The sequence below is a fragment of the Dermacentor silvarum genome, chromosome 11 (genome assembly GCF_013339745.2).
Source record: "Dermacentor silvarum isolate Dsil-2018 chromosome 11, BIME_Dsil_1.4, whole genome shotgun sequence".
Lineage (NCBI taxonomy): Eukaryota > Metazoa > Arthropoda > Arachnida > Ixodida > Ixodidae > Dermacentor > Dermacentor silvarum.
The window spans coordinates 18,715,890-18,743,766 of NC_051164.1; the positions used below are offsets into that span (position 1 = coordinate 18,715,890).

Here is a 27,877-nt window from a genome sequence, read left to right on the forward strand (position 1 = left end):
TGTGGATCTCTGAGCAGACGCTTACCAAAATCAAGGACATCATTCCCGTTTTGCTATATGTCGTGGGATATACCGTTTGCGCCACGCTTAAAAAGCTCAAGTGTGAGAGTTGCCGAGCAGCCTTGACTGTGAGCAAGGAAATAACAGTCAGCGTGGAGGAGAAGCGCTATGACCTTATTGGACAGATAGATCGAGGAGGTCTAGTGCAACCAGCCATCTTTGTGGTAAATTTGGTTGCCCATAACTACGCAGTAGTTGAGCAGCTTTCCAAGAAGAGCGAATTTCTCAGCATGCCCGGCCAGCGCAAGGTAGTGACAGAGCTCACGATAGAGCTCCTCATGCAGGAAGAGAGCTAAGTTTTCGACGCCTGTGACAACGGACACACGAGTGAACTGGTGCTGAAGGATGTGCTATGGTGTAGCACCAATATACTACTGAAAAATTTTTGCTGCAGGATGAACGATAACATTGCTGGCGCCAGCTCGAAATCAAAACAGAGAAAATTGAAAACACTAAGCAGCAAGTAGCTGGTCGGACCTTACAAACGAATAAAGTTTCATGTTCGGATTGCTCTACATGCGTATTTTGAATACCTTCTTTAACTACTGCGCGCAGCATGTAACCATCGGCGATCAAATAAAAAAAGTAGACAAGCTTCCCATCAGGCATATCAAACTTAATAAGCACTGTTAATTTAGAGGGGCGCTGGGCGACGGGACAAGAAAACACAAAACGTAGGCGCACTCTCGTCTGGTCGTCTATAGCGCCTCTCGGAATGAACGGTACAACGTGCCAACAGGCTCAGTCTTCAACCCTTCATCTTAATGAGCCGTACATGTCTTAGAAGTCCATAATATGCTTGTATTTCTTGCGTAACTATACTCGCGGAAAACTTTCTGTGGCAATGAAGGGAAAGCTACGGAGGCAAAGCGCGCACAAGTGAGAGCGCTTCTGAAAAGTCCCACGTTTTAATCCACGTTGGTTTGGGCTGGAGAATAGAAAACATAAACAGCTTATTAACAACAGTTAAATAAGACAGAAAACACCACTGAGCGTAAAAGTTTACTTATTTTGCGGCTTTTCCCTTCCGCGTCTGGACAAACGCGAAGCCGTCGTATACGTGGAAGCTGCGTCGATTCAGCGTCTGTTCTGAGCAACCAAAAGCACTGTCAAACGCTGCCGGACTACTTGGCGCGGTAACACATGCGCAGCATCCACGCGCCCTTAGCTTTCCCTTCATTGCCACAGAAAGTTGTCCGCGAGTATGGGTACAAATTTGTGCGCGCTGTCGTCTTCTGCGCGCGTTCCGCCGACACACACCCGCCTCCACCTCGTGATGTCACGGAGCGAGCGCTGTGGCCTTCTCTAGTCAGGGGGTGCTGGTTTTTTTTTTTTTTTTTTTTTTTTGGGGGGGGGGGGGGGGCGAAGCTCCTTAGGGTGTGGGTCTGTCCCTCCTCTGTAGTAGTAGTACTAGTCGTCGTAGTAGGTAGCCACGTCTACTTTTATGAAAAAAAATTCCGAAGTTGTGTTCGTAGCGCGGAATCGAACCAGGGACCCCTCGCTTACGAACCCACGGCGCTAACCACTACGCCACGAAGCGCACATGGACACACGCACCACGATGACAATAAATACCCAACATTAACGAAAGACTGCGCGTTTCTAACGCGTTTGTGCTAGCGCGTTACGGCCCGTGTAAGAAGCTGGTGTAAGATGCTGTGGCCTCTCCGCCTTACCCCCGTATTCATAAACGCTACTCGACTTGAACTTGACTTGCCACCGCCTTGGGCAGCGCGTTCGAAACGCGTTGAAGGCGGTGGCAAGTCAAGTTCAAGCAACACCCTCTAGAAAAATATGAAGGCCTTAGCTCTCTTCGCGTGACGTCACACGATGGGGCGGATTGAAAAAAAAAGATATGGAACGCTGTTCAAGAGAGGTTGTCTCGCAGGTGCATTGCGCGGAAACATTTTTTTTCTGCAAGAACAAGCATGCATGTATTTATGTGAGGCCAAGTGAAAATTGTAATTTTTTTTTTCAAAATGTCCATTTTTTGTTTTCTGCTTTGTAAGATGAGGAATTTATTCTACATCATTTTGCTGAAAAAGTATCTTCCTATGCAGTTTCTTTCAAAAGATACATAAAAAAATGTAAACCCACCCGGCGTCTACGAAACCGAAACTGAAAGTGCCAGTTTTCTGTGGAACAGAAAAAATGCCATGGTTTGCAGTTATTTGCTGGTTATTTAAGAATCGTATCACGTAAAAAGTGTAGCAATGCCATAATAGCATTTTCAACATTTTATTTATCAATTAAAATAATAAACACCTCACCAGGTGGACGTGCAATCTTTTGCACGTGTTGTTTACGTTATGGAGGCTGCACGCGCGCTAAAGGAGAACCGGATCGTGTGATGGGTGTGTTTACTCTCTGTCGCTTACTTTTTCTTACTGGCAGCCACAGAATGGGGAAGTTTAGAGCACAAAGACGCACAAAATTAAAGTTTGTTGGCAATCAGTACAAGGCGACGAACCTGGAGACGTACAGCAAATACCTGTAATACTGAAAAGCAGGCTAGAAAAAAAAAGGAAGCCGAGGTGCAACACGAGCAAAATCAGACAAGGGCAAGACCCAAGACAAAACTGGCTACAAATATATGGGATTTTAGCTCTCCTGATCATCTTATGTAAGCGCTATGCTTTGCAATCTTTTTGTTGATTTTCTCAGAACTCGTCTTTTTACGATTTCTTCAAACGCAAACATTCATAACTTTTTTCCCTAATAAAGATTTTTTTGTGAAACTTCTCACAATTCTTTCTCACGTTATTGGGTGTGCAATGGACCTCAGCAAGTAAAATCGTGCCCCAAGTTTTGATATGGAGGCCGTTTACACCAAGGCGCACCCATTGGAAGCACACATGTTTTTGGTTATTTCATCACTATGCTTCGATAATTGATCTGATCTCAATAATTTTGGTTCATTGCACAGATCAAAGCCTCTCCTATATGACTGCCAAAAATTGTGTTTTTTTATCGAGTTAAATTAGAGTTATGACAGTTGGCGTGGGACCCACATTTAATCAAATTTTTCAAATAATAAAAATATTGAAAAATAATGCAAGCTTTAAAACGCTCACATGGGCCTAAAAAAGTGTGCTTTATGATGTAGACCAATAATTTGTATTGTTTATCCTTTTTTAAACTTTTTTCCCCAGCACTTGGCCTCATACCTTAAAAAAGAATAGAACGCCAGAAAACTGTAGCAGCAAAACATTTATTTACGAAGCCCAGTTTCTTTTTGTGCTGGCTTTATATTAGAAGCAATGCATGCAGTTCTTTGGCCTCGAGAGTTGTGGCTTTCCTTTTTTATTGCGATAGCAATTATATGGACACTCAAAAGCAGATTTCTGCCGTCGGCGTCGCCGTCGCCGTGAGGTTCCGTATGACGTCAATGGAGATGAAATCGTGGCCGCGCACCGCCGAACGCTGTATGTGCGAGTGAAAGGGCGCGAGGGACGCGCTCTTTCACGGGGAGTGAACGCACGGCGGAGAACAAACGGGCGTTCTGCGCCGTGCTTCCTTAAGGGCTGCAGAAGTAGGCGTCTCTTTCCTCCTTTACAATCACCATATATGTAGAGCAAACGCGCCTTCTTCCGATGCGCGAGAGGCCGTGGGGGAGGGGGGGAAGGGGGAGGGAAGGGAGGCGACGTTTAGCTGCGGCACCAAGTGCCTATTTATATCAGAGGCTCCGGCAACAGTCACCAACGCCGCACGCATTTTGAGCGAACGCGGGCAAAACGCCGACGGCGTCGACAACAGTTCTGCGTGTTGCCGGTGCTGCTGCATGTCCAAGTTTATACAGCTGATAAAGCTAATATCATTACTCCGTATAGCTCTCTACAAATTTGCTATCGCAATTGATGCTTCACCTTTCAGGTGAAACTGCGACAACTTTTTTTATACCTCCGGTGCATGATATTCGAAGAATCCGTCAAATTTATTATTTTGAGTATGTATCAAGTGGTCTGCGTGTGCTCTCTCACTCTTAAGCATTGCGAAAAACATCTAAATACAATGTGTTGTGTCTGGCGGTCCCTCGGGACAAAGGAGGCCGGCGCCGACTCAGACGCGCCAACCTGGCGCCCTTTCTCGCGGCCGAGAATTGTCACCTGGGACTGAGGGATTAGCAGTTGGTCTCCGGGCTACCTCATGCGTGGCTAAACGGCAACGTCGCCCCTTGGTGCGGTCCCGTGAATTACCAGCGCCGCCCGAACCACGACGACGCTACGCCGACTGCTGCCTTTCGAGACAGCCACCGCCCTACCTGGTTCCGCGAACTGACCACTATGGAGAGGCGAATCTTGAAAGGGGCCCGCGTCTGGCAATCCCGGGGGAACGACATCAACGTTCGGTTCCCAAGGTGTCAACCGCTGCCTGTGTTCGGGGGCGACCTAACAAGATTGGAGGCGGAGCCCGCCGGGAAACGACGACACATCACGTGCGAGATATGGCCACCTGATCAAAGACTGTCATTGGCTAAAGGAACTAAAGTGTATTCCCTCGTCGAGTGAAAGAGGGAAACGGAAGGGATAAAACAGGGGACTTGAGTGTTGTGGGGACGCTGGAGGTTTGACCATGTAGAGCAGGCTTGACGATGTAGAGCATGCTCGACCATGTAGAACGCTCGGAGATGTAAACGCTACCACATGCAAAGATGTTAGCACGTAGACGGCTCCAACATCATGTAGCCCTTCTTGTAAAATACCATGTACAGTGTATATCAAACAGTTTTCTAATCTCCCTGGATAACTCCTCCTCTTGGCACCTGGCACGGCATCATACATGCAGCCTTCGTGGACCCACGAAAAATCACCATTCACAACAGTGGTGGCAGCGGTGGGATCGGCCGGCGTTGGTTACATCGGTGTGGTGAGTGCTACGTGTTTGCTTCTCTTTTCGCCAGACTCATTAGCGCAGGTTACTAAGTCGGTAATGATGATTTGGTGTCGTTAGTGATTTCATCTCGCAGATCAAGAATATAGTGTCTCGTGGGCTAAGTTACTAAGGGGAAGAAACACAGGGTGCACTGTAAATACGGATAAGTTTGAAATCCAGGAACTCCTCAAAAGTTGTGAGCCGATGGGAATTTTGGTTGTCCCTGCGGTAGGCAAAAGTCAACAATTGGAGCTTTTACAGAATGAGGAAGTGAGTTGGGAGAAGGCCGGAGAGGCCAGGAAAATTGTTTCGCAAGCGAAGAGAGGAAATTCGGCGATCTCCCGATGTGGTAGCGATAAGGACGGGCTTAGGGCCTGAGTTTGCGCTTCATGTCGCCAGAACTCTCTAGTACAAGTAGCTAGTTGCTAGGAGAGTAACTGTGTGTTTTCTGGCGGGCACCATTTTGGGAAATTCACCTTCTTTAAATAGCGAATTTTAGGAAGGGTGAATTTTGAAGGCAAACAAGATCGCTATGGAGAAATTCAGAGTGCAGGACCTCCTTCTCATTTGCAAGGAGTTAGGCATTTCGGTCGACTCCGCAAAAACGAAAGAAGCGGTTCTCGACGTCATGAAGGTAGAAGAGGTGACGGTCGAGGAAGCTGATGAGGCTTGGGAGACAATTGAGGAAAGAAAGCAAAAGGCAGAGGAGTGCAGGAGGCGCGAGCTTGAAGCTGTAGAGAAGCGCGAGAGGCGCGAGCGTGAAGAAGCAGAAAGGCGCAGGCACGATGCCGAAATTCGCGAGAGGCGCGAGCAGGAGGCAGCGCAACGGCACGCTCTTAGGATGAAAGAGCTTGAACGGGAAGATCAGATGCTCAGATGGCGGACAGCGCGACGCCAGCTCCACACTTTCGAGACAGACGAGGGTATTGTTAATTTCCTCGCCGGTTTTGAACGAGTGTGTGAGAAAGAGGGTGTCAGCCGGGACTCGTGGGCCGAGCGATTAGGAGCACTTCTCCCGTTTAGCGTCGGCGCGTGTTTCATGCATTGCTTGTCCGAGGAGAAAGCGCGCGACTACGACAGAGCTAAGAGGGCTTTGTTCAGGCGCTTTGGTGTAGCATGGCAGGCCGACTTCGAAGGCCCAAAAGACAATGAAAAAGACGAGCCTGTTGAAGATAACATTAGCACTGAGAGGACTAGTGTAGAAAGCTTTCGAAAAGGTGTGATGCAAATGGCACACACACAAAGCGAAGAGAGCGGCGGATTTCCCGCACCAGAAACGGAAGGCCCTTTAGGCCAAGTGTGTACGGCGGCGGCAATTTCGGCCAGCCTGCCAGACAAGGTCACGCATTGCTTCTCGAATAGGTCGGAGCAAATGCTGAGGGAACCGGGACAATCCATCTCCAGCAAGGGAGCTTTCAGGGCAAAAGCACGTGAGGAGGCTCAGGGACTGATAGGCTTATTCCCTATTGAGCAGCGGTCACAGGACCATGGAGCGATTCCAGAGGCAGCTGTAAGCAGTGATGAGTTAGACGTGTTAGTAGCCGGAAGCGAGGTGAATGCGGTCACCGAAGAGAGCGGTGGTTTTCCCGCCCTAGAACCAGGGGCCGACTTCGAAGGCCAAGATGGCAGTGACAAAGATTGTTCAGACAGCGCTGAGAGGGCTGCGGTGCCCGTCGTTAACGGACACAGTGACAAGCGCGAAGAAACAGCTGTTTCGCCATTTAGCGAGGCTGTTCTGGAAACAGAGGCCGACTTCGAAGGCCAGCAAGGAGTTTTGCATGCTGTCGACGGCACTGATAGAGCTAGGCCAGCTGAAGGTAGACTTCATGACAAGCCAGCTTGCTCAATGGTCAAATCTGGTAATGTTCTATTACAAAGGCAGACGCACTGTGAAACCCGAGAGGGCAACGAAATTTCAAGTGCGTGTGCTGATGCCGCAGGACCAACGAAGCATGCCAAACATAAAGGGCGTAAGCGCAGGATGCGAAAGGTGGAGGCGGTCAGGGCGTCTCGAGTCAAACGTGCGAAGCGCCAAGGCGACATTGGTAAACGCGCTAAGATCATGATCCAGCCAGATAATGTGAAAAAGCGCAGGAGGGTAACTCCCAAGCTTAGGCGTTTGCTGAGGTCAAGGATCGGCGTGACGCACGTCGCGAAAAGGCGAGTCTCGCGAAGATTCAGGCGTAGTGACCGTCGCCTGACCGCAACGCGTAAAGTGCACTGTAGACAGAGGGATGGTAACTGTCGCCTAACCGCCTCGCGTACAGCGCATTGTAAGCAGAGGGACAAAGGGAAGCGTCCTGTAGGCTGTTACAATGGCCGAGCACTCGCGGGGGAAAAGAAAAGGGTCTGCCTAGCAGATAATGGGACAGTGCGCGCACGGGTCTGTCAATGCCTCCCCCTCCCAGTAGTTGGAAGCGGCTGTTCGAAAGTCGCAGCTACAAGGTGTGTCAGGCAAATTAGGGGGTTTTGCCTTATTCGCGACGACACCTTGCGAAATCCCCGGAATGCGCGACCCCCTCGAGTGCGTTTGAAAGAAAGGGGTGCGATTGGGGCCCGAGAATAAGTAAACAAGGAAGACGGGTAGCAATTTTTTCTTCTTTTGTATTCATTTTGTGGGAGATGGGTGTTGAAAGTTTGACAGGCGTAAAGAATGCCGCAGTTTGTTGGTATGTTGTTAACCTTTTCGGCTCAGGTTAGACCCACGATTTAAAGGGGAGTGTTTACGCGACGACAGCGATAAAAGTAAAATGCAAAATGTCAGTTGCATATCGTTTGGCATGTCACGCGCAAGTTGCGCAAGTTAATGAGCTCCGCTTTTGCACGAGTTTGTAATAAGTCGTAAATAGTTTGCCCATCTGTTGGCAATTTCGGTATTAGGTAAGGATTATGTAGCGTTTTTGTGCTAAGTGTTACGGAATGTGAATTAGTGAAGGCCAGTTCTCTCTTCGCCTTCCTGATCTGTGGAAGCTCTAATTCACAATTACTTAGCTTTATTACATAAGCCCAGTTGGTGTCTGTTTGCGAAGACACATCATCGCAAGTTTCTTGGTACTTGTCCGGATCATCGCGCACCTAGTGTTTCAGGGTTTTCTTTAGATAGGGGGCTGCCAGATTTTTGGAATTGGTAAAGTCTGGTGATGAGAGTGGCTTGCAGTGGCGCTTGCAGCATTGTGTGTGGCTGACAAAGGTCGCTCCTTGGAGCTTGGAGCTTGTCATTTCTGCAGCCCAGTCTGAGCCCACCTATGAAGAGGCCTTTGGCGGGAAGATCATCATTCCTGGAAGCAGCGGCCCCATGGCTTTGAGCGAAGCAGGCATCAAACCGGCCGAGCTGCATGAAACAACTCGATCTCCCGATGCATCATCTGGCGGCGGGGGTGCTGTTGTGTCTGGCGGTCCCTCGGGACAAAGGAGGCCGGCGCTGACTCAGACGCGCCAACCTGGCGCCCTTTCTCGCGGCCGAGAATTGTCACCTGGGACTGAGGGATTAGCAGTTGGTCTCCGGGCTACCTCATGCGTGGCTAAACGGCAACGTCGCCCCTTGGTGCGGTCCCGTGAATTACCAGCGCCGCCCGAACCACGACGACGCTACGCCGACTGCTGCCTTTCGAGACAGCCACCGCCCTACCTGGTTCCGCGAACTGACCACTATGGAGAGGCGAATCTTGAAAGGGGCCCGCGTCTGGCAATCCCGGGGGAACGACATCAACGTTCGGTTCCCAAGGTGTCAACCGCTGCCTGTGTTCGGGGGCGACCTAACAAGATTGGAGGCGGAGCCCGCCGGGAAACGACGACACATCACGTGCGAGATATGGCCACCTGATCAAAGACTGTCATTGGCTAAAGGAACTAAAGTGTATTCCCTCGTCGAGTGAAAGAGGGAAACGGAAGGGATAAAACAGGGGACTTGAGTGTTGTGGGGACGCTGGAGGTTTGACCATGTAGAGCAGGCTTGACGATGTAGAGCATGCTCGACCATGTAGAACGCTCGGAGATGTAAACGCTACCACATGCAAAGATGTTAGCACGTAGACGGCTCCAACATCATGGAGCCCTTCTTGTAAAATACCATGTACAGTGTATATAAAACAGTTTTCTAATCTCCCTGGATAACTCCTCCTCTTGGCACCTGGCACGGCATCATACATGGAACCTTCGTGGCCGCTCGGACCATCGACATTCGCAACAAATGTCAACACCAATGAGAAGCGTCATTCAATGAGCCAGTTAGCCAGTGTTACAATGAATCGCTTGGAATATGCCTATTTGGGTGACCGCGTGTGACCGTGAAGCCGTCTCAGAACCACCCAAAATAATTTATTTGTGGCTCTCCAGTAATCATGTAAGCAAGAAAAGTAGCCAATTAGCGTTCAAGATGAACCGCATGTAAAACTGTGGTTGTTCCAGCTTAATATTATAGTTTCATTGAAACTTTCTTCCATTTTTATTCGTGCTCCCAGCGATCGCACCACAGAGTTCCATGCTTTTGTGTAGAAAAATGATGCACCCTATCCTGTACCACACCTAGCGGATGAGGCGGAAGTTACAAACACGGAAGGAACCGGTTTTTGGGCGTCGTTGAGAATCCTGTCTACTCTTCCACCGTGGTCACTACGTACAACACTGGTAACCTGGTCACCAGATCAGTGGCATAGCCCAAAATTTTGTTCGGGGGGGGGCTCAGGTTGCAGCGCGGCCTCCGCCTTATAGAATTTGTCGAGGGATCGAATGCATGAATAATAACTGCATTGCCAATTTAATTGTATATTAGACGCTGCAAACGAATTACTGAACGTTATGCACTGTCCATTAAAAAATGTATGTTGCCATAAAAGAATAAATTCCTATGCCCCAAAAATTGTGGCAGAAATAACTGATATCAATGATTCCGCGTTTTTATTGCGATAGCAATTATATGGACACTCAAAAGCAGATTTCTGCCGTCGCCGTCGCCGTGAGGTTCCGTATGACGTCATTTGGAGAAGAAATCGTCGCCGATGATGATGATGATGATAAGTGGTTCTTGAGGGAAAGGGAAAGGTTGGCGCTATCTTCTGCAGCCCTTGAGGGAGCACGGCTCAGCGCCAATGTCGCCGCGCGCCGAACGCTGTATGTGCGAGTGAAAGGGCGCGAGGGGTGCGTCTTTCATGGGGAGTGAACGCACGGCGGAGAACAAACGCGCGTTCTGCGCCGTGCTCGCTTAAGGGCTGCAGAAGTAGGCGTCTCTGTTCTCCTTCACAATCACCATGTATGTAGAGCAAACGCGCCTTCTTCCGACGAGCGAGAGGCCGTGGGGGAGGGGGAGGAAAGGGAGGCGACGTTTAGCTGCGGCACGCAGTGCCTATTTATATCAGAGGCTCCGGCAACAGTCACCAACGCCGCACGCATTTTGAGCGAACGCGGGCAAAGCGCCGACGCGTCGACAACAGTTCTGCGTGTTGCCGGTGCTGCTGCATGTCCAAGTTTATACAGCTGATAAATCTAATATCATTACTCCGTATAGCTCTCTACAAGTTTGCTATCGCAATTGATGCTTCGCCTTTCAGGTGAAACTGCGACAACTTTTTTTGATTTATCGGCAGCGTCGAGAAGTTTGTCGTTCAGCTTCCTACAAAAGTTCTTTAGCAGAATGTTGGTGATGCACCGCAGGATGTGTTTAAGCACTAATTCAACTGTGTGGCCATTCTCACACGTATCGAAGTCGGACTGCTCTTCACTAGCCAGCAATTGTAGCGTCATTTTCGTTACCACCTGGCGTTGTTCAGGCATCATAAGCAGTGCTGGCTCTGTAGCGAGCTGCTCTACTACAACGTAGCTATGAGCAACTGCGTTAAGTGCAAATATTGATGGATAAACTAAACCTCCTCGGTCCAGCTGCTTCACAAGACCATAATGTTCGTTTGTGGCAGAGACTGTGATCTTCTTGTCCACGGTCAACGAGTCCCTGCATTGCTCGCACTTCAACTTTTTAAGGGTCCCGTATACTGCATAACCTGCAACGTAGACGAGGACTGGGACGACGTCCTGCATCTTCGTAAGAGCCTGGCAGGTAACAACAACGTTGCTGCTGGGAAGCAATGCCTCGACTTGCTTTCGGACACATTCCCAGTGCTGGTCAGGGGAAACTGTAGGCAAGGTGCTCTGCAGGCGCAGCTTGTTTTCGACTTCATATATCTGCCTGATGGAGATGTGATATTGCGCACCTGCCAGCTGCCTATACTTTCCAAACCTATCTTCAAGGCAGTCTGTCTGAATCTTCCCAAAAAGGACATATGACATTCCAAGCTCTTCGAAGCTGTACCTAGCGAGCTCAACAAGCGCATAGGTGGTGTGTTCGAGAGCAGCGTGAGTCTCCTTTGTCAGAGTACCATTGTCAAAACCTTTGTTCTTCCACTCATCCAGCCACTTCAGAAACATGTGCAAGAAGTCAATTTTTGGATCGTTATCAATGGAAAGCACTGGTTGTTGGAAGTGATCTCTAAGCCTTTCTCCCTTCCATGGAGTTTTGACGTTTACAATTTTCCACCACTTGAGTATGATCTCGACGAATGTAGCCGTGGCCTCGAAAGAGAATAGGTTGTGCTTTGCTCCAAGAGCACGTAACGCCTCTGGTAAATAGTCATTGAAGATTTGTAAAGCAAGCTTTACGTCCTGCCTTTCAAGACTCGAAGGGTAGAGGGCTTTTCTTGACAGCCCATAGCCATATTTCAACAGCTGGTCACACTCTTTGCTGTGAAGGTCCCTGATTGTTGCAAATGACGCTGTTTGCATTCGCTCTGATTCTGGTGTGTCTCCTTGGATCTCCGGGAAGTAGAAACAAATTTGGTCATTCTTCTGATTGATCCAGTTATTTCGTATGCATTTTAGAATGTGCACTGGGTCTATAACGAAGAACAGCGGCCTTGAAGGGTCTGATGGATGTTGGTACACAATTCTGTTACACGGAGGTGATTCGAAAAGTGACATCGCTTTTCTGTTCACAGAGTTGTTGTCGCTGACGACGCACATAACCCGGTACCCAATCTTTTCCAGCCCACAAATCACGTCTTTAAGCGTCTTTTGCAGGAACTCCGCCTCTACTCGGTGCACCGGCACGATGTGCGCAACTTCTTTGAATTTACACGTCACGCTGCGCACCATGAAAACGAGCGCACAGTTAGCAGCTTCATTTCTATTAATTGCAGCGCCGGTAATATTGCCTCCTTTGTAGTCAAAGTAAGGTTTTATATGTATTTCATCAACCATAACTGTGATAAAGCGCTGGTCATCTTTCAGGTCATAAATTCTTGTTGTCATGTAGCTGAGGAATGTTTCACTCTGATGCTCTTGTTGAGGACTCATACCATAAGACGAGCACACTGATCTTATCGTCATAGGATGCGGCAAGGTGATGCTTCCATGGCTACGTATGAACGCGTATGCATGGGGCGATATAGTGAAAACAATACAGCAAAACATCATGAAATCAGCAGAGTAGCGCCTGCGCTGTTTTTTCGATAGGTGCAAGGTGACTTGCTCTTTCAGAAATTGAATACAGTTGGCGTCATCTTCTGCTTGGGACGTGCAAAGCTGATCAAGCAGTAAACAAACAGCCTCGCAAATTTCGGCGACTGAGTTGGACATCAGGTCACAGTCCCACTTCTCGATGCCTTCCAGGAGTTCCACCATACCCCTTTTACTGTTAGCGATTTCAGGAACGCAGAGATTTGCACCGAGCTTTTTTACGGCCGTTTTCATAACGTGTAATGTCACGCTCAAATCTCCTTTCACGCAAACAGAGTATTTCAACCACGGTGCTTCATCGTCGACAATGTGAATGAGAAGAAGCCTTTCATTTCTTTCGATAACATCCCAGAACTTCATCCCTTGGCTCCTTAAGTGGTTGGCAAGTTCGCTCACACTGTTGACTTTATCCTCCTCGCGTGCTCTGATAAATGCCTCGTTGGATTCAGCGATGGCTTTCTGAAGGGCTGCATTCTCTATTCGCGCGCGCTTGGAGTCAGGATCTTCCCTCCTCGCGGTCTTTCTGGACAAGTAGCTCGAATGATTCGGGAACTTCGACGGTACAGCGTCTGGGCGAAGGCGCACATGAGATAGCGGCACTGTCATTACGCGGCCAGTTGCTTGATCTGCATGCGTCGCGTCTCGAATAATGTCCTCGTCCATGAAATGAAGTTCACATGCCATACCTAGAAAAAAAATACGCTCCAATCAGCAAACCGACGGCTACAGGTCACACAAACATGCGGCTCATGAGCCACTTACACATGTACGTTTATATTCTTTCAATTAACTAACACCTAAATAAAAAAAACTTACCCTGGAATGTTCGGTGACCGTGAGGTTTTCCCGTGGCACAGCGCGAATCCAAGCGTCCCTTAGAGCTTGATCTCTCGGGAACTTGAAGACGTGCACCTTCGTGTCCCCCGTGTAGTTTCCGCGGCATCGAGGTACACAGCATTTGCACGGCATCGCGGCGGGATTCTTTTCACAGCGAGGAAAACACGTCCGACTGAACAGCGAAGAGATGTACGACTGTACATACGCGCCGGGGAATGAGTTTCTGGAGACGCGCGATCAACGCGCACCAGCGCGATCCGGACGCGCGGATGCGTCGTGTCGCGGCGACGGGCAAAACCGCAAAACGCGCTCGCCGCCTCATGCGTCCGCCCCATCTGCTGACGTAGCGCGAGTGGAAAGGGATAAGAACTAAGGCCTTCATATTTTTCTAGAGGGTGTTGGTTCAAGTCGAGGAGCGTTTATGAATACGGGGGTTATACTCTCTCAGCAGTCATGTGATGGCGTCGGCAAACGCGGTGCACGTTCCGGCATGTGTAAACCCACCTTCTCTGTGCTTGCCCAGCGCTGGCACAGGACCGCTCAAGGGTCATCACTGCCTACAGACAACAGGGTCTACCTGCTGCGACAACCAGCGACCTCCTGTTCCCGTCGCCTCCCCACCTCCGAGCTCTCCACAGCCTTTTGGAGTTTGTGGAACTGAACGGAATCTCCGCCCATCGCTAAGCGCTCGTCCCTAGCAGGCCATCGCCTCCATCACCAGCCTCCTCCATGATCGGATGAGACTCTTGCTGCTTCTTCTTCTCTTCCCTTCCTTTCAACATCTTTATCTCCTTTTTCCCCTTCCCCTGACGCTGCGCCGTGCTCCCTATTGGGCAGCAGAAATAAGCGTTACTTTCTTCTTCAATAAAATCACTACTACTGTGTAAACGGCTGCGTAAGACGCTGTGGCCTCCCCCCCTTACTAGAGAGTACTGCACGTTTCTATCGCGTTTGTGCTAGCGTCCCCTTAAGCGGGAGATGGTGCAATTATAATGAAGGGCGCAGTTATAAAATAGGAATGACGTCACATATGGCGCGTGTCATTGGTGGAAATCAATCGTTCGATTTAGTGCGGCGAGACTGGGCGAATTACACGGAAGATTCACGGTTTACCGATGATTCCCTCCGGAGCTTCGCCCACTCATCATCATTTACCCCGTGGATATGCGGTGTTTTTTTATCTCGCGTTTTCTCCCTGTGTCTTGGCGTGCTTTTTTTCGCGTGCAAGTTGCGCCGCCCCTTTTGTAGCGTGAGCTACACTGGCCGAGGTTGAGCAGTTTCGCGTGGCTCCTGGAGAGCTGTGCTGCGCATGCGCGAGGAACAGTGACGTCACACGGCGTATAGCTGGCACCCCGGGCGTTTGCGCTGGGCGTTTGATCGTTTACGCTGGGCGTTTGCCAGTGTGGTATAGCCATGGAGATGGAGAGCGAAATTGCTGCTCAGCGGCACAGGAGAGCTGAGAAGCTTAACTCATCGGATCCCGAAGTCGTTTCCTGGCAATGAGCGGTTGAGCGTAGGAAAAACGAACGAGAAGAAGGCTAAACGTGCTGCGGAGACACCGGAGCAAAGAGAGGAACGTCTAGCAAAGCGGCGTCGCCAGGAGGCTGAGCGACGTGTCCGACCATCTCAGCAGCAGCAACAACAAGACGCCGTCGATGACGTCAAGGCTCGCCGATTGACTGACTATACGGTGAAACTGAGGGAAAGCGTCAGTGCGACTGGGACCTTCGAAACGAACTTCGTAAACAATCCGTTTGGATGTGTGTGCGACGTGTGTGAAAGACTGTGGCACATGAAAGACTTGACGCCGGTAAGTAGTGCCATGCTTGAAACGTTGAGTTTAGCGGCGCCGCATGAGTGGGGTGATACCGTGGCGCGGGTTTGCACAACGTGCAAGAACTTTCTCGTTAACAGACGATTCCACTCTTTAGCGTTACCAATGGGTATCGTTACCCGCCCATGCCACCAAGTCTACCGGTTCTGAACGATGTGGCCGAACGCTACGTATATCCTGGCATAGCCGAGCTAAGCCACTGCTATTTTTTTGCGTGCCAGTAATGAGAGCAAGCGACGAGCCCATTCACGAGCCAACTCTCGCTGACGCTCGCAGTAGGCAGCCTCTTCCTCAAGAGTACCCACTACTCGTTGTCTTCCCCCAGTCGCATCGCCGCCCAGCTGCGATGCGCGTTCGTTATCTGAAAGGGCGCGCCGCACAGAAACACCTCTTTTCACCATCGCCTCTCCTCCTGAGAGAGAGAGTGTGGTTGTGAAGAGGAAGAGGTGCTTATTTTCGTCATTCCTTTAGGGAGCACGACTCAGCGCCTTGGGGAAGGGGCGGGGATTGTAAAGAAGAAAGAAAAGAGAGAGAAGGTCGAGGCGATTACACAGCCCTTGATTGTCAGGGGTAGCCAGGCGGCGCATTCGCAATTTGTACGACAGCCCCGTGTCCTCCAGGAATGTGAGAAGGAGCCTGAAGGCGGAGCCGCGGTGCCGGCCGGGAAAGAGCAGCTGCGATGCGGAGTCCGTAGAGAGTCCTAGGCGTCGGAATTAAGCGTAGAGAGAAGCCCTTTCTTTGGAGCAGGCGAGCAAAGGCTCGACTAACAGCTCCACTGTTAAAACTCTGGAAAAAGCGCATTGATTCGGAAGAATAACTGTCCGAAGATATTCTTAATGAAAGGCGTGAAGAACTCTTGGAACCTTGTTAGGTCGAAATTTTTAACAGCGGCGCTGTTTAAGCTTGGCAAGGTTCCGGTGGGCTACGCTAAACCTGGTTGAGCGAGGAGGAGCCACGTCTCTCGCGAGCATAGCGCGCACCGCGCGCGTGCTATGCTCTACCGCTCTATCGAGATATGGCTCGACCTAAGCGCACCTTTACGCTGGAAGAAGAGGCTCCCGACGAGAGTAGCGCCTTCAAGCCACGAGGGAAAGGAATCGCCGTCTTGTGCCAATCCAGCCTACCTCGCCAACAAAGCCGCCGATATATACGACGGCGGCGAGCCGATCTGGAATACCGAGAACGTGAGAATAAAGCCAAGCGTCAACGCCCAGCTTTGCCATGATAGCCTAGCCTTGACCTGATAGCCCAACCTTGTCTAGTAAAAGCAAAGTTAAGCCACGTTAAGCCTACATCAACTAGTTGCTAAGGAACGTCACCCAGCTCCGCTGTTTCTTCAGACTTGGCACCGCTAGTGTCAAGCTGGCTGCATTTTTTTATTACAAAGGCTGTAAAGTGCGAGGACTTCGTTGTCTGGTCGACGAGGCTTCAACTACGGTGAAAGACAATACGCCCGAAGAGCGAAGAGCAGAGCGTTTTACGCCGCCGTTTATTCCAGCAGGAAGACGAACTCCAGTACCATGCTCCCTCGATCACCGCACTTCACTTTAACGCGATAGCCTTAAGGGCCCCGTGTTGCAGAAAATCCGGTGCCGCGGCGTCCCGCGAGTGGAAATTACCGTATATTTTTAGGTATATGTATATGCCACGCCTTCCTATGTGACATGCGGTATACGCGGGTTATATTGCCACACCATTTTATCACTAAAGTTGCTCATATACCTTGTCTTGAAATTCTTGAAAAAGTTATTCCTTGGGATTTTGAGAATGACAGCCCACAAACAAATCTCATGAAAGAAAACACCGACCGGCCATGCCTTTTAAGTTAAATTTCATTAGACTGAATCTTCTTATACTCGCTCGCTGGGCTTTACGCCTGCAAAAATATACCTTCTCCATCGTATATCAGACGCTTGCACCAGGATGCAGATTGTTTGTCTTGCTATCCCGTGGAAGATCCGGCAGATGCAGACGCCATCGCTTCTGTTTTCTGTGTGTCACAGACACAGTTGCTTCAAATCGGCAACGAGCAACGCCACGATCTTTCGTTACGGGCCCTCATCGACCGGCTGGAGTCAACGTCTGGTGACGCCTCTCTCCGGATGTTTCTCCTCAAAGCGGGTACATTAAACTACCGTAATTTTGATCCCCACGGCTCTGTCCTTCTGCTCGTCATCCCACCACACCTGCGTTCGACTGTCCTCTGCCACCTTCACGACGCTCCCTCGACGCTCGCACACATACGAACATGTACGACGTCGCTTCTTTTGGTCGGGTCTTGCCCGCTCCATGCGGCGTTACGTTGCCGCTTGTGAGCCCTGTCAGCGCCGCAAGAAGCCCTCCACGCTTCCAGCTGGATGTCTCCAGCCAATCGACGTCCCGCCCAAACCCTTTTTCCGCGTTGGTCTAGACCTTCTTGGGCCACTCCCTCACTCGGGCTCCGGAAATAAATGGTCGCATTCGCTATACCGATAACGCTACGCGGAACGCACTCACAAGAGCCCTCCCGACAAGTTGCGCTAAAGTGACGTCGCTGACTTTCTACTCTACAATATTATTTTAGTGCACAATGCTCCACGCCAATTACTGACTGTGGTCGTAGCTTTCTCGTGGCAGTCGTTGAGGACATCATCCGCTCCTCCTCGACAAAGCACAAATTCAGCACGTCCTACCACCCACAGACCAACGGCCTCACGGAGCGCCTCAACCGGACCATCACTAACAGGCTTTCGAAGTACGTTGCGGCCGACCACCGCGACTGGGATCTTCATTTACCATATTTGACGTTCGCGTCTAATTCATCGCGTCACGACACCGCTGGCTATTCACCATTCTGTCTCCTATATGGCCGAGAACCTGCGTTGCCCTTGGGCATCTTGCTGCCCTCGCCCGCACGTTCAGCCACTGAATACGCCCGCGGCGCGATTGCACGCGCCGATCACGCGCGGCAGCTCGGCCGCACCCGTATAGAGGCCTCACAGGCGCATCAGAGACGCCTCTATGATTGCCACCATCGCGACGTGCACTTTTCTGCGGGCTCTCTGGTGCTTCTCTGGTCACACAAGCGCCGTCTTTCCGAAAAGCTGCTGTCGCGTTCCACTGGTCCATATACCGTGTGGTGCGACAGGTGACCGATGTCACGTATGAAATCACCCCCGCCGACCCCTCAGCGTCGTCGTCAGCTGCAAGTGACATCGTTCACGTAACGAGACTAAAGCCGTATCACACACCTTTCACCACGGATGTGTAGTTTAAGCACTGTGACGGTGCTTCTACTGCCGGGGGTGCCGATACGGAACAGCCGCCACAGTGTGGCTGCACTGAAGTGGAGGAAGATGACGTGTTCCCGCTTGATATAGCGCCGCCATCTTGGACTCCGTTTGCTTCTGTGTAAATAAATGGTAAATTGTCTTGGGCATCAGCTACACGTAGCATCATCAGCATCAGCCTATATTTATGTCCCCTGCAGGACGAAGGCCTCTCCCTGTGATCTCCAATTACCCCTGTCTTGCGCTAGCTGATTCCAACTTGCGCCTGCAAATTTCCTGACTTCTTCACCCTACCTAGTTTTCTGCCGTCCTCGACTGCGCTTCCCTTCTCTTGGTATCCATTATGTAACTCTAATGGAGCACCGGTTATCCATCCTACGCATTACATGGCCTGCCCAGCTCCATTTCCCCCGCTTAATATCAACTAAAATATCGGCTATCCCCGTTTGTTCTCTGATCCACACCGCTATCTTCCTGTCTGTTAACGTTAGGCCTAACATTTTTCGTTCCATCGCTCTTTGTGCGGTCCTTAACTTGTTCTCGAGCTTCTTTGTTAACCTCCAAGTTTCTGCCCCATATGTTAGCACCGGTAGAATGCAATGATTGTACACTTTTCTTTTCAACGACAGTGGTAAGCTCCCAGTCAGGATTTGGTAATGCCTGCCGTATGCACTCCAACCCAATTTTATTCTTCTGTAAATTTCTTTCTCGTGATCAAGGCCCCCTGTGAGTAATTGACATAGATAAACGTGCTCCTTTACAGCCTCTAGAGGCTGACTGGCGATCCTGAATTCTTGTTCCCTTGCCAGGCTATTGAACATTATCTTTGTCTTCTGCATGTTCATCTTCAACTCAATTCTTACACTTTCTCGATTAAGGTCCTCAATCATTTGCTGTGTAGTGAAGAGGAATGACCGGCGCTGCAGCCACATAGCCGGGAGGCGCGAGCTCGAGATTGCCTGAGCTGCTCTGGTTTAGACACGCTGCCTGCTGTTCTCTTGTTCTGTATTCATATTATATGCTGGTGGAGGTGCTGCGGCTTTCCCCCAACCTGGAATTACGCACCCGAACTCTGCCGTCCGCCATGCCTGACGACCCCAGCCCGACATCCCCACCGGTTACTTCAGCCATCGTATGTGCCGGTGCCAAGCGTCAGCGGGATCCTGATATCTTCAGCGGCACCGATGAGAAAGACGTTGAAGATTGGCTGGAATCGTATGAACGCGCCAGCAACACCAACAAATGGGACGATCCCTTCAAGCTAGCCAACGCGATATTCTATTTATCGGGCGTCGCCAAGCTCTGGTTCAAAAACCACGAAGCCGATCTGCGCACGTGGGCTAGCTTCAAAACCAGCATCTCAGACGTTTTCGGCCGCCCTGGCGTGCGCAAACTTCGCGCTGAACAACGCCTACGAAGCCGATCCCAGCTAACTGGTGAAACGTTCACCAGCTACATAGAGGACATCGTCGACCTCTGCCAGCGTGTCAACCTGACGATGGCGGAGGCGGACGTCACATCATGAAGGGCATTTCCGCCGATGCCTTTCATATGCTGCTGTCCAAAAACCCAGGCACTGTTCCTCAGGTCATTGAGCTTTGCCAGAGTTTCGACGAGCTCTGCAGACAGCGTTTTCTGACGCGGCGCCCACCTGTGTCCGACGAAACCCTCGTGAGCATGACCGCGGCTCCCGAGATGGACTCCCTGCTTGGCCAGATAAAGGAGTTCGTCCGTGCTGAGATTGCTCGTCAGCTTTCGCTGCTGTCCTCAACCACGCCACCACCCTCGCCTTTGACGGCCAACCTTCGCCAGGTCATCCACGAGCAAGTTTTCGCAGCTCTCCCTTCTGCCCGCGAGACTCCTCCGATGCCTACTCCCGTTGCTTTTCCCGAGGTGACTGCACCTCTCAGCTATGCCGAGGCTCTCGCGCGGCCACCACCTCAGGCCTTTGCGCCATGCCCATCAGCCGTGCCACTGCGTCCAGCTCCTCAGTTCGTTCAGCCGCGGTACCCACACAGCTTAGATTTAGGTGTACTTAGATTTAGGTGCACGTTAAAGAACCCCATGTGGTCTAAATTACCGGAGTCCCCCACTACGGCGTGCCTCATAATCAGAACTGGTTTTGGCACGTAAAACCCCATAATTTATTTTTTTTAACCCACACAGCAGTGGACAATGGCGCACTCCTGACAACCGGCCAATATGTTTTGCGTGTGGTCTACCGGGCCATAATTCACGATTTTGCCGTCGCCGTGCACCATCCTACCGCCGTAGCTTCGACACTGAACCATACATTTCCCCATACCCGTCATCCTCCGCGTCTCAGAACCCTGGCCCGATGTCTTCCTACTCCGACCACCGCCCTCTTGTTGACCGCCGTTCGCAATCGCCTCGACGCCGCTTGCTTTCGCCGATGCGTCGTCGTCCTTCTACGCCTGAACGGGAAAACTAATCGCCGCAGTTCCAGAGGCAAGAACTGCGTCACCCAAGAACAGACCAAGGCCTCTCCCTTCTCCGACTAATGTTATTGATGTACATGTGGACGGCGTCGCTGCACTCGCTCTCGTTGACACTGGTGCCATAGTTTCAGTTATTAGTGCCCATCTTTGCCGTTCGCTCAGAAAAGTTACGACGCCCCTATCAAACGTATCACCTCGTACTGCAAGCGCCGACCGCATCACACCTGCAGCTGCGTGTACATCTCGCGTTGTGATCAACGGCCTCCTCTACATCGTCAAATCTTTGGTGCGGTGTTCTTGTTCGCACGATCTTATTTTGGGCTGGGACTTCCTTTCCGCTAATAAGGCCGTCGTCGACTGTTCTCGTGCTGCAGTGGAATTTCAAACACTGTGTCATGCCCCACTCCTTGACGCTCGTGAACCTGAAGATAAAGTATTTGTTGCCGAAGACGTTACAATTCCACCGCACTCGTCTGCCCTTGCCACGATGTCATGCAACATTGTTGATGGTGCCAGCGCCCTTTTTACGCCATCTGCAATTTTCGCTCGACGCAAATGTTCCCCGCTGCCTTTCGCTCTTTTGGACGTTCATGCCGGTGTCAGCAGACTGCTCGTCGCCAACCGATTGTCCTGTCCTCTCACTTTGCTTCGTGGGGAGTGCGTTGGCCGCGTCCAGTGTGTCGACCCTGCTGCCTTCATTGACATGCCAACTGGTTCCATCACCACTCATGAGGTCGCCGGAGTGGCCTGTAACCCCGCGCAGGAGCCAACTTTGCCCGATGTTTTACATGGCTCCATTGCCGACACGTTGACTGTTTCCCAACGCGCCCAGCTTCTACGCCTTCTCGACAAGTTCCGTTCGTCTTTCGACTGCCAGCATGTTCCCTTGGGCCACACGTCAACTATTTGTCATCGCATCGACACGGGTACCAGTGCGCCACTACGACAAAGACCATATCGTGTATCCGCGACAGAGCGCCGTGTTATCGATGATCAAGTAGCTGAAATGCTCAAGCGCGGCGTCATTCAGCCTTCGGATAGCCCCTGGGCATCTCCCGTTGTTCTTGTTAAGAAGAAGGATGGATCGATTCGATTCTGTGTCGATTACCGTCGTCTTAACAAAATAACTCGTAAAGATGTTTGCCCTCTTCCGAGAATTGACGATGCCCTTGACTGTCTCCAAGACGCGGAGTTCTTCTCTTCCATCGACTTACGAAGCGGCTATTGGCAAGTCCCCATGGCACCCGAAGACCAACCTAAAACGGCCTTTGTAACACCAGATGGCCTATATGAATTTCGTGTTATGCCTTTCGGGCTTTGCAACGCCCCCGCAACATTTTAACGTATGATGGACAACCTTTTGCGTGGTCTCAAGTGGAAAACGTGTCTGTGCTACTTAGATGATGTGGTTATTTTGTCGCCCGATTTTCCCACCCATCTCTGTAGGCTGGAGGAAGTGTTACAGTGCCTAACTTCCGCCGGCCTTCAGCTCAACCTGAAGAAATGCCACTTTGGCGCAAGTCAGCTCACCATCATTGGCCATGTAGTATCTAAAGACGGTATTCTTCCTGACGCCGCCAAGCTCCGTGCAGTTGCTGATTTTCCAAAACCTTCCTCCGTAAGAGAACTTCGCAGCTTTCTTGGCCTGTGTTCTTACTTTCGCCGCTTCTTTCGGAATTTTGCGTCCATCACCGCTCCCTTGAATCAGCTTCTACGGAGCGACTTGAACGATTACGCCTGGTCGCCCGCTTGTGACGATGCCTTCGAAGAGTTGCGTCGACTACTGACCTCGCCGCCTATACCGCGTCACTTCGACCCGACAGCTCCGACCGAAGTACACACCGACGCCAGCGGTGTCGGACTCGGCGCTGTGCTCGCGCAGCGCAAATCTGGATTCGACGAGTACGTCGTTGCATATGCAAGCCGCACCCTCACCAAAGCCGAGAAGAATTATTCCGTTACGGAGAAGGAATGCTTGGCCATAATCTGGGCACTTGGTAAATTTCGACCCTACCTCTATGGCCGCCCCTTCGACGTGACTACAGATCACCATTCACTTTGTTGGCTGTCCACGTTGAAGGATCCCTCTGGTCGATTAGCTCGCTGGGCTTTGCGGTTGCAAGATTTCGACGTGCGCGTTGTCTACAGGTCTGGCCGCCGCCACACTGATGCCGACGCGCTTTCCCGTTCGCCCGTGTCAACCGAAAGTGATGCCTGCCTCTCTGCCGTTGACGAAGTGCTTTTGTTCCCAGCAGGCTGCGACATGGCTTCGGAGCAACGCAAGGATGCCTGGATTAGTGCTCTTATCCGCTTCCTTTCAAATCCTTCGACTGTTCCTCCACCTTCTCGAGCTTTGCGCCGTCAAGCATCTCACTTCGAAATTCGGGATGGACTTCTCTATCGCCGGAATTACGTCTCTGACGTCCGCAAGTGGTTGCTGGTCATACCTCGACATCTTCGTGGTGCAATATGTTCGGCCTTCCATACTGACCCCCAGTGTGCACATGCGGGTGTCTTCAAGACGTACACCCGGCTTCGCTCCAGGTTTTATTGGCGTGGCATGTACACCTTTGTGTGCAAGTACATTCGGTCGTGCCCTCAGTGCCAACGCCGCAAGATTCCTGCTCAGCATGTCTCTGGTCCACTCCAGCCAATCCCGTGTCCGGCCAGGCCCTTCGATCACATTGGCAATGACCTGTATGGACCCCTGCCGAGCACGGCTTCCGGAAACCGCTGGAGAGTCGTCGCCATCGACCATTTGACGAGATACGCAGAAACAGCCGCTCTGCTTGCTGCCACCGCTCGTGATATAGCATCCTTCCTCCTGAAAAACTTTATTCTCCGTCACGGTGCACCTCGCGAACTTTTGAGTGATAGAGGACGTGTCTTCCTCTCCGAAGTCGTAAATTGCTCGTTTCCATTGTTGCTGAATAGGACAATGTCATTTGCAAACCGAAGGTTGCTGATATATTCGCCGTTGATTCTCACTCCTAAGCCTTCCCAGTCTAAGAGCTTGAATATTTCTTCTAAGCATATGTATACAGTGAATAGCACTGGAGAGATTGTGTCTGCTTGCCTGACCCCTTTCTTGATAGGTAACTTTCTACTTTTCTTGGGGAGAACCAAGGTAGCTGTGGAATCCTCGTAGATGTTTGCGAAGATATTCTAGTACGCCTCCTGTACTCCTTGATTACGCGATGCCTCTATGACTGGTGGTACCTATACTGAATGAAATCTATGAAATATAATCTATGAAACCCATATAAAGAGGTTGATTGTACTCCGCAGATTTCTCGATTATCTGATTGATTACATGGATATAATCAATCGTGGAACATGCCTTCCTGAAGCTAGCCTGTTGGCTAAAGTCAAGGTAATGGGTCTATAATTTTTCAATTCTTTAACTTCTCCCTTCTTATGGATTAGTATAATGTTGGCGTTCTTCCATCTCTCTGATGGCTAGACGTTTGCTAGCCGGCCAAACTATGGGGTTATGCGGCGCAGTTTGAGAGCCTCAAAGGTACGACAACGACGTATTACGTCGGCGACTGAGCTAAGGTTCTGTTTACCAAAGATGAATTTGATAACGTCCTCCGCGATTCCCATCAACAAATGGCCAACTTTGTCCTCCTCTGACATACGAGAATCAACCGTTCTGCATAGCTTGAGTACGTTTTCGATGTAGGTCGTGGACCTCTCGTCCGGTACTTGAGCTCTTTGAAGGAGCCTTTGCTCTGCCTGCTTCTTCTTTGCGACAGAATCGCCGAAACGGTCCTTGATTTCGGATATGAAACGATCCCACGTGGTCTGAGTTTCCTCGTGGTTATCGAACCACACGAGCGCCATGTCCATCAGAAAGAAGACTACGTTTGAGAGTCGCGTTACGCTGTCCCAGCAATAGGGCTTGCTTCCCCGTTTGTAGTGGTTAAGCCATTCTTCGATGTCCTCGGCGGGCTGCCCTCCGAATGTGCGAGGACCTACCAGGCGTTGGCACTGCCACGGACTAGCCTTCGTTTGGGTCGAAGATGCCGCTGGTTCGGTGCGAGTGTTGGCTTTGGTGTGAGACATCTCAAACACCGGAAGTAATGGGGGTAATCTGGCGATTCGGCGGCTTCGACACAGATCAGGAGGTTGGAGAACCTTGTTGTCCGTGTTGCGTGGTGGTCGGGGGTACCTAGCACCTTCCACCAAAAACTGTTACGGATGATCGATGTTTATTTAGAGATGAAGACCAGGATGAATAAGAGGTCACCACGATGTCGCCACCTAAATGTAGCCGTGGCTGCCAGTGCATAGCTCGTCGTTCTCCTCTTCCTCTATCCTGTCTTGTATCCTATCCTCTATCCTTCCTCTAACAGAGTGTTAGAGAGGAGCTCTGTCGTTGCACGGAATTGAACACTGAGTTCCGTGATGGTCAACATCTGTACAATCTTACACCAGCTCCCCTTTCCATCACTGCAACGATTGTCGAGGAGTACCGCTAGAGAAGGCCAATGAGAACGCAACAGAACTATCTCCGGGAAACCGGCAACGAGCGTGCTGAGGTTTATGCCCGTTGTTCAGCAATGGCCTACTCGGAGCCACGGACATACCCATCCTACCCGAAAGTTAGCCGCGAGCCTCCCGTCTGTTATACCTGCGGTGCCACAGGACACATCCCTCGATTCTGTCGGCAACGTCATTGGACACCGAGGTGGTACGAGTTGCAGCCAACGTCCTATGGCACCGAAAGTCGTAACTTCGACAATTCCTGGCCGCCACACTCCTTTACTTCGTCGACGACCTTCCCCATCAACAGTCCACGACGGAATCACCGCAGCGACTCGCCACGTTGCAATATTAAAAGTGCGAAACAATAACAGAAAGCTGAAAATGATACTTTTTTTTTGGGGGGGGGGGGGGCGCAGCTGTGTACTACGGGATCGGCCCACGCAAGAGGCGGTGTTTCTAGCAGAAAGCTTGCCTTCGTGCATAGGGTTCGCCGCCAGCTTTTCCCGGTAAACATTACGGTAATATAAGCTGCAGGCTGCAGTTGCAGAGAAGCATGAGAAGCAGTCAGGGATCTTTGAATCCTATCGCGTTCAACTCTTAAAGGCGAAGCTTGAGCGTCCTCCAACTTTTAACACGAATTAGTGTTTTTATTCCCGGTTTCACGACTGATTTCCTGCAACGGATGTAACGGATGTGACGTCGGCTTCGGCGCCGCCATCTAGAAGCGGTAAAGCTAATTAAGTACTGCATCGTGACACTAACGAGCGCCGACTAACGATCGCCGCTAACGTTCGGACACAGCGCAGCGGATGGTCCAACGCGGTGTAGCCATAGAATAAAGAACTAAGTGTAGCCTCATGCGCGTTTCATACAATGATTATACAATAAATAATTCTTGGATGGCAGGATTAGAACACAGGACCTCTAGCAGAGAAGCCCGATATTGAACCATTATGGCACGGACGCTCCTTTTTTTTCTTCTTTATTGCCTGTGGTGTAACACCATGTGAAAGAACAGCTAGTAGTTGGGAAAACAAGATAAAAAAGTAAATTTTCAACACCTAGTGTCAGCCTTCCGGGGCTGACTATATTAGAATTATTTGAGCGAGGTCAAGGGTTCCACCCTAGACAGCCACGCAGGTACAGATTCTTGTGCTTTCTGAACTTATACAAATCTGGACATGCATTCTCGAAAATACATTCGTGCGGGCCGAGCATCCGGCTCGTAATCATACCACGCCATACGGGAGCGCCTAAGGCAGTGAAGGCCAATTAGCATAATAAGGTCAAACGGCAGTCCATCTTCGTTTTCTATCGGTAAGTATCTAATACCCTGTGGATCTAATGGAAAATCTTTCTTGATAGTTCTTTGAAGTACATCCCAAAAGTAGGCACCCTCCCAACAGTGTAGAAATACATGATCTATAGTTCCTGGCTTCTTACAGATAAATCAATGTGACCCCCAGGGTAATGATAAACCATGATCTTCTAAAAAAAGGTTTTGCAGGCAATGTACCAGTGTGAAGCTTAAAAAAGAAACACTTGGTCCCTTGTGTTACTTAATTGCATTCTTTTTACTCGCTTAAGCACGTCTTGCCCTTGGCCTACACTGTGTATGATCCTGTACCATGGAACAGGGAGAACTACATCACATACATCTTTCTATAGTTTTTTTCCGTTTCACTGAAAAAAAGGTATTCATTCGAAAATCTAACGGACAAGAACCGTACACTTAAAATAACTTCCTTAAGAAAACCACATACAGGACCACGCATATTCTCTGTACAAACTACATAGCCAGGTAATGCGCTCCTTAGCTTCACTTGGCACACCGTGGTCTGGAAAGGATCGCTTAAGCCTCGGAAAAATAAGAACCGGTTTATGACCTGTCTTATAAAGAGGTGCGTCATTGCTAGACCTCCGTCCTTAACTCGTCTGAACAAATTCGTGAGACTGCATCGTCCCCAATTTGAAGCCCATACAAATACTGCGACGACTCGGTGCAGCTTCTGTATATTTACCCTTGAACAATGCAATACCTGCATGTACGACGTGTGACACACACACAAAAAAAACGAGACTGGTCCAATAAATAATTGTACTTACAGAATCAGTTCTCCGTGACATTCTCACCTTCAAGGTAGTCCCCTTCAGCATTCACATTCACACACTTCTGCATGTGGTGCTGCCATTGCTGGTAACAGTTTTGGAACAAGGTTTTTGGAAGGCCCTTACGGATATTCTCCGTTTTTGCCTGAACCTCTTCAACTGAGGTAAAATGGCTTCCCTTTAAGCAAAATTTAATTTTGGGAAATAAAAAAAAGTCGCATGGAGCCAAATTAAGTAAATAAGGAGGATGCCCCATAACAGTAATGTTTTTGCGGGTCAGAAACTGCTTGACAGCCAGGGCCGTGTGAGCGGGTGCATTGCCCTGGCTGTTTCCTGGCCAACTGTGGCCTTTTTTCCAAATTTTTTCACGAAGTGTTTTTAGTACTTCAATGTAGTAATGTTGATTAACAGTCTGACCACTGGAAACCCACTCAATCATTACA

General features: G+C 50.2%; 1 protein-coding gene across 1 annotated transcript; it reads right to left on the bottom strand.

Annotated features, from left to right (window-relative positions):
• Positions 1-200: 200 nt before the first annotated feature.
• On the bottom strand, positions 201-27,504 carry LOC119432441 (uncharacterized). The gene is made up of 3 exons (XM_049658238.1): positions 27,459-27,504; positions 10,794-13,052; positions 201-367 (listed from the first exon to the last, which is right to left on the bottom strand). The coding sequence occupies exons 1-3, from the start codon at positions 27,502-27,504 to the stop codon at positions 201-203; spliced, it is 2,472 nt and encodes an 823-aa protein (XP_049514195.1).
• Between the last annotated feature and the right edge of the window lie 373 nt (positions 27,505-27,877).

Excerpts from the sequence above, each read along its gene's own strand:
- LOC119432441 (XM_049658238.1), bottom strand. The coding sequence starts at position 27,504 with ATGCAGAAGTGTGTGAATGTGAATGCTGAAGGGGACTACCTTGAAG. Across the intron at positions 13,053-27,458 it reads TGAAGGGGACTACCTTGAAG|CTGGCCGCGTAATGACAGTG; the intron begins GTGAGAATGTCA and ends CAGATCAAGCAA. Across the intron at positions 368-10,793 it reads GAAGCAGCTGGACCGAGGAG|GCGTCGAAAACTTAGCTCTC; the intron begins GTTTAGTTTATC and ends CCGTTGTCACAG.